The 12,202-nt window shown below is 46.2% G+C and overlaps 1 protein-coding gene across 5 annotated transcripts in view; it reads right to left on the bottom strand.

Moving 5' to 3' along the window:
* The window catches only part of PTPRU (protein tyrosine phosphatase receptor type U), an 84,215-nt gene that overhangs the window by 49,727 nt on the left and 22,286 nt on the right, over positions 1-12,202 (bottom strand). For all 5 annotated transcript variants that reach the window (XM_082613593.1, XM_082613596.1, XM_082613597.1 and 2 more), the window contains 3 exons: positions 12,052-12,167; positions 11,466-11,640; positions 10,572-10,865 (listed from right to left, as the gene is read on the bottom strand). In XM_082613593.1, the coding sequence (XP_082469719.1) occupies positions 10,572-10,865; positions 11,466-11,640; positions 12,052-12,167 (585 nt within the window). The remainder of the gene's footprint in view (positions 1-10,571; positions 10,866-11,465; positions 11,641-12,051; positions 12,168-12,202) is intronic.

Here is a 12,202-nt window from a genome sequence, read left to right as displayed (position 1 = left end):
CAAAAAGGGAAATACAATCTGTTAGATGATGATAATGATGATGATGATGATAATGGCTGTTAACATTTATTAGAGGCTTTGTATGTGCTAGGCATTGTTCAGAGGCTTTAAAATGCTTTATCTCATTTAATCCTCTCTGTAATCCAATAGACAGGTGCGATCATTAGCCCTGTTACACACATGTAGAAATGGAGGCACACAGGAGAGATAAGTAACTTGCCCACAGTCGCACAGACAGTAAGTGGTAAAGCTGGGATCCAAACCTGGACAGGCTGGCTTCAGAATCCACACTGTTAACCACCACTACCCTGCCTCCCCATGAGGAATTCACTGTCCAAAAAATAAAAATAAATCACACCAATGCCTCTGGAGAGGCAGCTACCCCAACACAAGGGAGGTGTATATTACTCTGCTTTACAGCCTCTTGATGATTCCATAAAACCAGAAAGTTATCCTCATTTTATAAGTAAAGAAATCAAGGCTTCTGAAGCAAAGCCAGGATGGAGCCCAGGGGGCTCAGACCCGTCCTGCATCTGCATTGACCAGCTGTGTGATCCTAAGCAAATCTCTGGGCCTCAGTTTCCTCATCTATAAAATGATGGAAAAAGCCAAGATTACTAATGATCCTCTTCTCTCTTGCCCCCTGACTGTGCAGGTTCTGTGACACCTGCAAAGTTTCCCCAGTTAGAGGACCTCAGGACACACCTTAATGAACAGGAAAGCAAGCACTACTGCTTGGCCTCTTAAGATCATTCAATATGACCCTATTATCATTTTTATATGATTAATTTGCTCAGAATGCTCTTTACAAAGATGACACAAAGAGAAACATCAGGCTGCTCTTTACTTGGGAATGCCTGGGTAGGCGGCACAGCTTTAGACACTGGTCCCAAGGACAGCACAATGCAAGTTTGTTTCCGCCCAGGAGCTTTCCTTCCTTCCTTGGACCACAGGCAAGTGGCAGTCTCCAGTCATACATCAGACCACCAAAGAGAGATTTCAGCACATGCTAAGAGCAAGGCCCACCTCTTGACTTCTTACAGAGAGCCTGGCTCTCTTCTCCCCACAAACGAGGCAGACCAGATCCCCACCCGACAAAAACGTTAAAGGGCTGGCTCCCTGCTCACTGCAGCCTGAGGGTTGCTGGCTGCAAGCCCACTTACCACACTTGTGTTTTCTCTCCTGTTCCTGGCCCACAGAGATTTTCCTAATGGTTTTCCATATAGTTTTGTTTTAACCCTTCGTTCTTATGTGTTTGGAGAGGAGTGGGAGGATTTTGTGTGTGCTCACTCTGCCATCTTGCTCAGAGATCCTTGCTTTATTCCCTGACTTTCTGGCTCTGGTCCTGGCTGCCCAATGTGTCCTGTCCCAAGGTGTCTATGTCTATGTCGGTGTCTATGTCTATGTCTATGTCTATGTCTATGTCTACTAAAGCCAAGTACCATGGCTTTATTTGCACTAGTGAGAGTGGATCTCGTTTCCCTGCAGCTCTGCTCACACCATCCCTACCCCCGGGAACACCTGCTCCACATTCTTTGCCATCCTTCCAGGTTTGGCCAAAATGCACTGCTTCCTTCACCATCTGGCAGCATTTAGAGAAGGACATGAAACGTTAAATATAAACTGGTAACACAGGCTGGGTGGGGACTATGACCAACAAGACTGTAAGTGTCCCATCCAAAAGGGGCAGCTGCCACTCAGTTCCAGGTGATATCGCCATGCAGGACTACAGGTTCAGGGTTGCCAGATCCTCACATTTCTTAAGAGAAGCCAGAAATTCCGATTTGTGTGTGTGAAATCTCCAGCTTTTTAAATACTGGCAACCTACTCAGGTTTCTTAAAACCACTTTGCAGGGCACAAAATGGTAACCTCTAACTTGGAGGATGAAACTTTCACCCTTGTGCTTCCGGTAGGGCAGTAGGTTCTTGATGGTGTAGCGGCTGACACCCCGCTCTATCTTCACACATTCCCGGATGGTCTGGTTGTGGCTGGGTATCTCATTCTCCAACAGCTGTGTTAGCCCCCATCCGCCTGGCTAGAAGAAGGGGTCTTTGAAAAGAAAGCTCACTTCTCTTTCTCTCCCCACCCTGAGCAAATCTGGGCAGATCCAGGGGCTCAAATAGTTTGTTGACTAAAGGCTGATATGTTGATTGAGGGGTGTGAATTCATGAGTCTCTCTGTGTTTCCAAAAACCATCTGGCACCCAGACACACTCTCTTCAGCTGCCAGCACACACTGGCAAAACAGAACTTGGGGACCTCAAAGCCCCATCTCTCTAAATTCCATATGGCTGTAGGCTACTCAGAGATCAAAGGTCAAAATGCACATTAAAACAAGAAGGCTAACAGTTAACATCTGTTAAATTAGGCCAAAATGTGTTGATTTTAATGATGTTAAGGAGGATTCAATAACCTTGAGACATTAACTGTTTCTTGAGGAAGGGCCTTTGGAGTGGGGTCGGGGGCTCCAGAGTTCAAATCCTATCATCTCCACCTCTCATTAGTTCTGTGACTTCAGGCAAGGGATTTAACCCCCTTTTGAACATCAAGTTCCTTGACTAAAAGATGGAGATATAGTAACACCTACTTTGAAAAGCAAGTGTGAGAGTTACATGAGATGGTCTAACTTATAGTAGTTAATTAATTAATATGTGCACGCTAAGGGTGAGATACACCCTTCTATACAGCAGCACCCTTTATAGTAACAGTATAAATTAGTGCAACCATTTTTAAAGCAATATATGTCAAAGTCCTTTCTTAAACCACCCCTGACTACTTATCTGAAAGAAATAACTCAAGGAGGAAACAAAGCACGATAAGCACTAAATTTTTCAATACAGTCTTATTCACAATAATAGGAATCTAGAGACAAATAGCCCAGCCATATGGAGACACTCAGTGGACTCCTAGAGCCAATAAACATAATTATAAACAACGTAACACACGTAACACCATCAAGAAAAGGAAGCAGAGTACAGAATGCTTTCTACATCCCAATGACAAGGGTGTGAAATGTGTACTGTAGGCATGTGGGCAGAGATTTGAAGAAGGCAGGAAAACTAAAACAGCTGTTGGGCTAGGATGGTAAGATTTAGAGTGATTTCTTTTAAATGCCTTCTACTGACGTCATATTATTGTTTTTACATTAAATAATATTGTGGGAGCGGAGTTTCATGGCGACCACGGAGATGACAACACAGCTGGCCAATAGCAAAACAACTATGGGCCAAGGCGCCTAAGCAAGGAGGGGTGGTGATGCCAACGAAGAGAAGGCAGGGTGAGTTGTCCGGATCCTGTCTGCCTGGTCCCTGCCCCAGGTCGCATCCCAGCCAGCCTATGTAAGGTGTTTAGCAGTGCTGGCACAAAGTGGGCACTCAGCCCACAATGGCAGCTGCTGCTGCTGTTCCTGATGGTGTGGTCATGATGGTGGTGGTAGTTTCAAACACTAGACTGGAAGGCAGGACGTTCCAACTTTGGTTCTGACTCTGCTACAGGCTCACTGCGTAGATTTGGGCAAGTGACTAAATCTCTAAATCTCAGTTTTCTCATCTGTGAAATGGGAACGAACAACAGCTGTCACCATAAAACATGCGTTCTTAACCCACTGTATGATCACAGGCAAGTGCCTTCCTCTCTCTGGGTTTCATCTGTACATTAAGGAGAGTAGAAGAGAGATTCTCTGTGGATCCCAGGCTCTGATTTCTTTTATTCTAAGTACCTGACCAGAACTGGCTTTGAAGAGTTAAAAACACCATAGCGACAACAGTTGTCATTTACTGAGTGCTCACTGTGTGTTAGGCGCTATACTTCACAGGCATTTAATGCATTTGCATGCCATCACCTGCATTTAACCCAAAACACTGGAGGGTCCCCCGGTTCAGGCTTCACTGCTTTTCTCTTTTCCGCCTACACTTATTTCCTAAGATCTAAGGACTAAATCAGGGGTTCTCAACCTCAGCATTATTGACGTTTCGGACTAGATAATTCTTTGTTGAAGAGGCTGTTTATACACTGTGGGATGTTTATCAGCTTCTCTGGCTTCCTCTACCCCTTAGACACCATTAACACCCCACCCCCAGTTGTTACAACCAATACGTCTCCAGACCCTGCAGATGTCTCCTGGGAGACAAAATCACCCCCCAGTTGAGAACCACCAGCATAAGAGATCTCATCCAGTGTCATGGATGTAAATACCATCTACACCATGTCTATACTGATGACTTTCAAATTTATATCTGCAGCCCGAACCTCTTCCCTGAACTCCATACTCGTAAATCCATCCACCTGATAGATATCTCCACTTGAACGTCTAATACGCATTTTAAAGTCAACATTTCCAGCACAGAACTCCTTATCTGTGGCACCCCGTCTACTACACCTGCCCCTCCCGCAGTCAGCTCCCTCGCAGTAAATGATAACTCCATCCTTCCAGCTGCTCAAGCAAAACACCCTGGAGCCATCTTGACTTCTATTTCCTTCTCTCACTGCACATCCAATCCATGAACAAATGCAGTTAGCTCTACCTTCAAAACAAACCCAGAAAATAAACCACTTTTCACCACCACCACCACTACTTCCTCCCAGCTCCCAGCCTCCACCATGTCCCAGCTGAATTGTTGCAGTAGCCTCCTCACTGGTCTCTCCTCTGGTCCCCTTGCCCTCCTGGAATCTGTTCTCCACAAAAGGACCAAAGTGATCCTTTTAAACATAGTAAGTGATGTCATTCCTGCTCTCCAAACCCGCAATGGCTCCCCAGCCCACCCAGCGTAAAATGGCTCTGAGTCCCACATCCCCAGCGTGACTCTGACCTTCTCTCCTGCCAGCTCCCCCTCAGTCACTGGACCACAGTTCTATTGGTCTCCTTGCTGCTCCTCACACGTGCCAAGCACTCTATACAGACTTCCTTGCTATTACGTCTGCCTGGAATGCCCCTTCCCCCAGCAATTCCTCCAGCTTCCTGCGTGGCACTGTCCATCACCTCCTTCAGGTCTCTGCTCAAATGTCCCCTTCTCAGCAAAAGGGTTCCTGAGCCTTTTTGAAATGACAATTCTCCTGCCCCCACACCCCATCCCCCTTCCTGCTTTAACCTTCACAGCCCTGGTCACCATCTGACCATCCATATATTTCACTTGTTTACTGTCTCCTCTGCCAGAATGTGAGGTCCATGCAGAGCTCCGGCACGAGGAACTCACTCACTAGTGGCTTTTGTCTGTCTTGGTCACAGTCTTATATCCCTAGCAACTAAACAGTACGTGACACATAACAGGCACTCAATAAACATGTGTTGAATGAATCTTCACACTTACCCTGTATGGTAAGGATTATTATCATTCTCATGTTATAAAACAAGGGGACTAAAGCTTTGCGAGGTTAAGTAACCTGACTCAGCTAGAAAGTAACTTCCACTGGAATACTCTTACCCAACACCCAAGGGTCTCTCTAAATATGGCATTAAACTATATTTTAGATGGTTCCCGGATCAGCTTTTTAAAACCCTTAAGAATATTGATTGGCAAAAAATAAATAAACCTCGACCCTAAGCATGTAGCTTATCCAAAAATTAACTCAAAATGGATCACAGACTTGCATGTAAAACTATAACACTTTTCTTTCTTTTTTTTAAAGGAGAAAATTTGGGGGATCTAGGGCTAGGCAAGGAGTTCTTAAATTTGACATCAAAAGCACAATTCATAAAAGAAAATTTTGATAAACTGGCCCTCATCAAAATTAAAAATGGTTGCTCCATGAAAGCTCAGGTGAAGAGGATAAAAAGACAAGCTAAAAGCCAGGGGAAAGCATTTACAAACTACACACCCAAAAAAAGACTAGTATCTAGAATGTGTAAAGAACTCTCAAAACTCAACAATATAAAGTGAATAATCCAATTAGAAAATGGGCAAGGACAGGGACTTCCCTGGTGGCACAGTGGTTAAGAATCTGCCTGCCGTACATACAGTGGAATACTACTCAGCCATAAAAAGAAACGAAATTGAGTTATTTGTAGTGAGGTGGATGGACCTAGTGTCTGTCATACAGAGTGAACTAAGTCAGAAAGAGAAAAACAAATACCGTATGCTAACACATATATATGGAATCTAAAAATAAAAAAATGGTACTGATGAACCTAGTTGCAGGGCAGGAATAAAGATGTAGACATAGACAATGGACTTGAGGACACGGGGTGGGAGGGGGAAGCTGGGGTGAAGTGAGAGTAGCATCGACATATATACACTACCCAATGTAAAACAGTTAGCTAGTGGGAAGCAGCTGCGTAGCACAGGGAGATCAGCTCGGTGCTTTACGATGACCTACAGGGGTGGGATAGGGAGGATGGGAGGGAGGCTCAAGAGGGAGGGGACATAGGGACATATGTATACATATGGCTGATTCACTCTGGTGTACAAAAGAAACTAACACAGTATTGTGAAACAATTATACTCCAATAAAGATCAATAAAAAAGAGAGAAAAAAAGGAATCCGCTTGCCAAGGCAGGGGACATGGGTTCAAGCCCTGATCCGGGAAGATCCCACATGCTGCGGAGTAACTAAGCCTGTGCGCCACAACTACTGAGCCTGTGCTCTAGAGCCCACGAGCCACAACTACTGAGCCCAACTGCCACAACTACTGAAGCCCGCACGCTTAGAGCCCATGCTCCACAACAAGAGAAGCCACCACAATGAGAAGCCTGTGCACCGCAACAAAGAGTAGCCCCCGCTCGCCACAACTAGAGAAAAGCCCGCGTGCAGCAATGAAGACCCAATGCAGCCAATAATTAATTAATTAATTAATTAATTTTAAATGGGCAAGGACATGAATAATTCACCAAGAGGATATACAGATGGCAAACAGCACATGAAAAGATGTTTAACATCACAAGGCATTAAAGAAATGCAAATTAAGACCAGGATAGGATATTACTACACACCTCTCAGAACGGCTAAAATTTTTTTTTTTAATAATAATAATGACAGCACCAAATGCTGGCAAGGATGTAGAAAACTGGATCACTCATATATTGCTGGTGAGAATGTAAAACAATACAGCCTCTCTGACGGTTTCCAATAAAACTAAATATTCAATTACCATATGATCCATTAGTTGTACCCTCAGGCATCTATCCCAGAAAAATATGAAAAATTATGTTCATGAAAAACTTGTAAATAAATGTTCATAGCAGCTCTACTTGTAATAACCAAAAACTGGGACCAGTTCAAGTGTCCTTCAACAGATAAATGGTTAAACACACTCTGGTATATCCACACCATGGAATACTACTCAGCATTAAAAAGGAATGAAATATTGATTTATACAACAACTTGGATGAATCTCCAGGAAATTACAATAAGCAAAAAAGCAAATCTCAGTGCCAAGACAATTCAATGGGAAAAGAATAGTCTTTTCAATAAATGGTGCTGGAACAAGTGGACATCTGCAAGCAAAAGAATGAGATTGGACTCCTACCTCACACCATATACAAAAATTCACTCAAAATGGATCAAGGACCTAAATGTAAGAGCTAAAACTATAAAACTCTTAGAAAAAAATAAGGGTAAATCTTCGTGACTTTGGATTAGGCAATGTTCTTTTAGATATGACATTGAAAGCACAAACAAAAGAAAAAATAGATAAATTCTACTTCATCAAAATTAAAAACCTTTGTGCTTCAAAGGACACCATCAAGAAAACTAAAAGACAACCCACAGAATGGAAGAAAACACTTGCAAATATATCTGAAAAGGGTTTAGTACCAGAACATATAAAGAACTTTTACAACTCAATAATAAAAAACTGAACTTAAAAATGAGTAAAGGATCTGAATAGACATTTCTACAGAGAAGACATATAAATGGCCAATAAGCACATGAAAAAAGTTCAATATCATTAACCATCAGGGAGATGCAACACCAAAATGAGACACCACTTCATACCCACTAGGACGGTTATAATCAGAAGACAGGTAATAACGAGTGTTAGTGAGAATGTAGAGAAACTGGAACTCCCATACACTGCTGATGAGAATGTAAAGTGGAGTGGTTGCTTTGGAAAACAGTCCAGCAGTTCCCTAAATGGTTGAACATAGTTACCATACTATATATATATACATATATATATATATACACACACACCCAGGAGAAATGAAAACATACGTCCATACCAAACCCTGTACTTTAATATTCATAAGAATACTGTTCATAATAACCAACAAGTATAAACAACGCAAATGCCTACCAATGAATGGATAAGTAAATTATGGTATGTCTACAAAACAAAATATTATTCAACAATAAAAAGTAGGGCTTCCCTGGTGGCGCAGTGGTTGAGAGTCTGCCTGCCGATGCAGGGGACACGGGTTCGTGCCCCGGTCTGGGAGGATCCCACGTACCGCGGAGCGGCTGGGCCCGTGAGCCATGGCCGCTGGGCCTGCGCGTCCGGAGCCTGTGCTCCGCAACGGGAGAGGCCACAACAGTGAGAGGCCCACATACCGCAAAAAAAAAAAAAAAAGTACTGGGACTTTCCTGGTGGCAGGATTTCCCTGGAGGCACAGTGGTTAAGAATACGCCTGCCAATGCAGGGGATGCAGGTTCGAGCCCTGGTCCAGGAAGATCCCACATGCCGTGGAGCAACTAAGCCTGTGCATCACAACTATTGAGCCTGCACTCTAGAGCCCGCGAGCCACAACTACTGAAGCCCGCACGTCTAGAGCCCATGCTTCGCAACAAAAGAAGCCACCACAGTGAGAAGCCTGTGCACCACAAGAAGAGTAGCCTTTGCTTGCAGCAACTAGAGAAAGCCCGTGTGCAGCAACAAAGACCCAACGCAGCCAAAAATAAAATAAATAAATTTATTTTAAAAAATACTAATGCATGCCACAACATGGATAAACCTTGAAAAATTGTGCTAAGTGAAAGAAGCCAGTCACTAAAGACTACATATTGTATGACTCCATTTATATGAAATGTCCACAAAAAGGCAAATCTATAGAGACAAAAAGTAAATTAGTGGCTGCCTTGAGCCGAAGGAATTAGGGGGAAATGAGGGGAGGGGTGGACTGCAAAAGAATACAAGGTTTCCTTTGGGGGAGATGAAAAATGTTCTAAAATTGATTGTGGTGATGGTTGCACAACTCTGTGAATATACTAAAAACCATTGAATTGTACACTCTAATGAGTGAAATGTATGAGGTGTGAATTATATCTCATAAAGCTGTTACCAAATAAAAAAGCCGATTCAAAAGGTTATACACTGTATGATTTCATTATCTATATAACATTTCTAAAGTGACAAAATTTTAGAAATGAAGGACAAATTAGTGGTAACCAGGGGTTGGGGGTAGAGGAAGGGACAGAAATGATATAAAAGAGCAACGAAGGGGGCTTCCCTGGTGGCGCAGTGGTTGAGAGTCCGCCTGCCGATGCAGGGGACGCGGGTTTGTGCCCTGGTCTGGGAAGATCCCACATGCCGTGGAGCGGCTGGGCCTGTGAGCCATGGCCGCTGAGCCTGAGCGTCCGGAGCCTGTGCTCCGCAACGGGAGAGGCCACAACAATGAGAGGCCAGGGTACCGCAAAAAAAAAAAAAAAGAGCAACAAAGGATCCTTAAGTTGATTGAACTGTTCACTATCTTGACTGTGGTGAGAAATACACAAAGCAACCAACACATGTGATAAACTGTATAGAACTAAATATACACAGATACACACAAATCAGGACAAATTAAACTGGGGAAGTCTGAATAAGATCTGTGGATTTTAACAATGTCAGTATCTTGAGTGTGATTTACACTACAGTTTTGCAAAATGCAGGCAACAGGGTAAAGTGTATAAGGAAATTTCTCTTACATTTTTTCTTACAACCACATATGAATCTTTTATATCTCAATAAAAATTCAGCAACAACAAAAACGCTGAAATCACAGAGTAAGAAAATTGTTCTGTTGTCAATTTCTCTTCTGATTAAACAATAAAGTCTCCCCTGGTGCAGGTGTGCCATTGCTCGTAACAGCTGCATTACCCTTTGAAACAAGCAAAAGCAGACTTCAGGCTCAATTGCCCAGACAAGAGAACCCAGCTAGAATTTAATAACACTTTTATTTTATGGTGTTTAGTTGTTTATTTTATCTAGATGATATAATGTAGAATTAAGAACACAGATTCTGAAGACAGCTGGTCAAGGGTTCCAATCCCTTACTGCTCTGCTGCTTACTAGCTGTGTGACTTTGAGCCAGTCACTTAACATCTCTGTTAATAATGATCTGTACAGAGGTTACAGATTTTACACCTCATCTGTAAAACGGGTATGACAAGACTACCTAGATCATGGTGTTGTTCTGAGTTTTAAGTCAATAAATGACACACACACAATATATGTATAAATGTCCATCACAAAGTGAAATGTTAGCTATCATTATTTTCTTTACCATAACTAGGATTGAAGGAAGGCCACGATGTTTTAGAAAGTTTTAGAAGCACAGATCGAGGCCATACTACCGCTCGGAATGTACCCTTCGCCCCTCGGTTGCCCTGAGTCCATACCCGGGTATCTGGAGGAGGGAGTGGAGCCAGGAGGCACCCACCTGCGCACTTGGTGCGGCTGACGAGGGGCGGCCCGGGGCGGCCGGTGCCGCCGTCACCGGGGCGCGTGAGCAGGACGCTGATCTCGTACTCCGTGTCGGGGTCGAGGTGCCACAGCTTGTAGGTCTGCAGGCTGACCGCGTGCACCTCCGCCCACGGGCCGCGCGCCATGCGGTACTCAATCTCCTTACGCACGATCGGCCCGTCGCCAATGATGGAGTTGGTGTTGAGCTGGATGATGAGGTAGGTGGGACCAGCGCGCAGCAGCTGCGGGGGCGCAATGGGGGTAGGGGGCTCTGCAAGGAGATGGGAGAGAGACGGAGCCCGCGGATGCCGCTATGAATCCCTGGCCCTCAGCTCCGCACCCCACCACACCCAAAAACCCAAGAGCCCTCCTGTCCCCCCAGGCTCCTCACGCAGCCCCCAAGCCCTAGACTAGACTGCCTCTCCCCACTAAATCCCCAGGCCCTAAGAAGCTCCCCACTCCAAAAGCTGACCCCGACCTCACCCCTCAGCCTACACCCTCTCCCTCACTCCCTTCTGAATCCCCAAGTCCTCGCCTCCAAGAACTGACCGCTTGCCCGCTCCGGTCAACCCTAGGGCCCAATAGCCAGATCCCGCCTCGCCGGGCTCACACCTTGACCCAGTCCCCACGCGGGCCCACCTCTCAGTCACATCCCCTCACCTCCAGTTGGACCTGATCGCGGGTGAGATTGTGCCCCTCCGCAAGCCCCGCCCCGCGGTCAGACCACGCCCCCGGTCAAACCCTTCCTTCCCTACCCGTCCATGGGCCACGCCCCCTGACAAGACTCCGCCCCCTGGTAGAAACTGCGCCCCCACCCTCCGCTCGCCCCGCCCCTCGGAGGCCCGCCCTCCGCAAGCGTCCCCGAGCTCACCTTTGACGATCAGCTCTGCGAAGTTGGAGACGCCCACGCCACGCGGGGCCTGGGACACACAGCGGTACAGGTCCTGCTCCGCGCGGCGCACGGCGGCCAGCGGGAAGGTGGCCAGGAAGCGCCGGTGGCTGATGTGCCTCACGCCGGCCGCGGGCACCAGTGCCCCGCTCTGTCGCTGAGCGGGGAGAGGGGCCAATGGGTCATGGGCGCCGGGGAAGAAAGGTCCAGATCTCGCTGTGACCCGGGCGAGGGGAGTGGTAAATGTCCCGGCCCCATTTAGCCATCCCTACTACACAGGGGCATTTGGGGTTCCTGGAACCAGCTCTGCCACAGGAAGGTGTGGGTCTGATTAAGGGAATGTGGTCGCTCTGCCTTTGATGGAAGGTGTGGTTGGAGGATCCTGGAGCCGCTCTCTGTCCTCGGGGGATGGGGCACCCAAGAGGGCAGAGCAGAGCCTAGGGAGAGCCAGGACGCATTGTTTGGGTGCTGGAGAATAACGGAAGGACTCAGCATTCCGCAGAGGAGCCAGAACTTTTCATAAGAAGTTGGCCAAGGTCCCCCCGCACTCCCACCCCACCCACCTCACCTGCAGAAGGAAGCGCTCGGCCTCCGCTGCTCTGCCAGCAGCCATGCACTGGAACGAGGCGTTCTGGCCCGCGTTGACCTCCACGTCACCCAGGCGGGAGAAGTGCGGGGCCTTTGCTGCCAGAACAGAGCCTTGGCGTGAGCTGGGCTCG

The sequence above is a fragment of the Mesoplodon mirus genome, assembly GCF_964341445.2.
Source record: "Mesoplodon mirus genome assembly, chromosome: 3".
Classification (NCBI taxonomy): domain Eukaryota; kingdom Metazoa; phylum Chordata; class Mammalia; order Artiodactyla; family Ziphiidae; genus Mesoplodon; species Mesoplodon mirus.
Note: the sequence above shows the minus strand (reverse complement) of the source record. Positions and strands in the feature narration are given on the sequence as shown.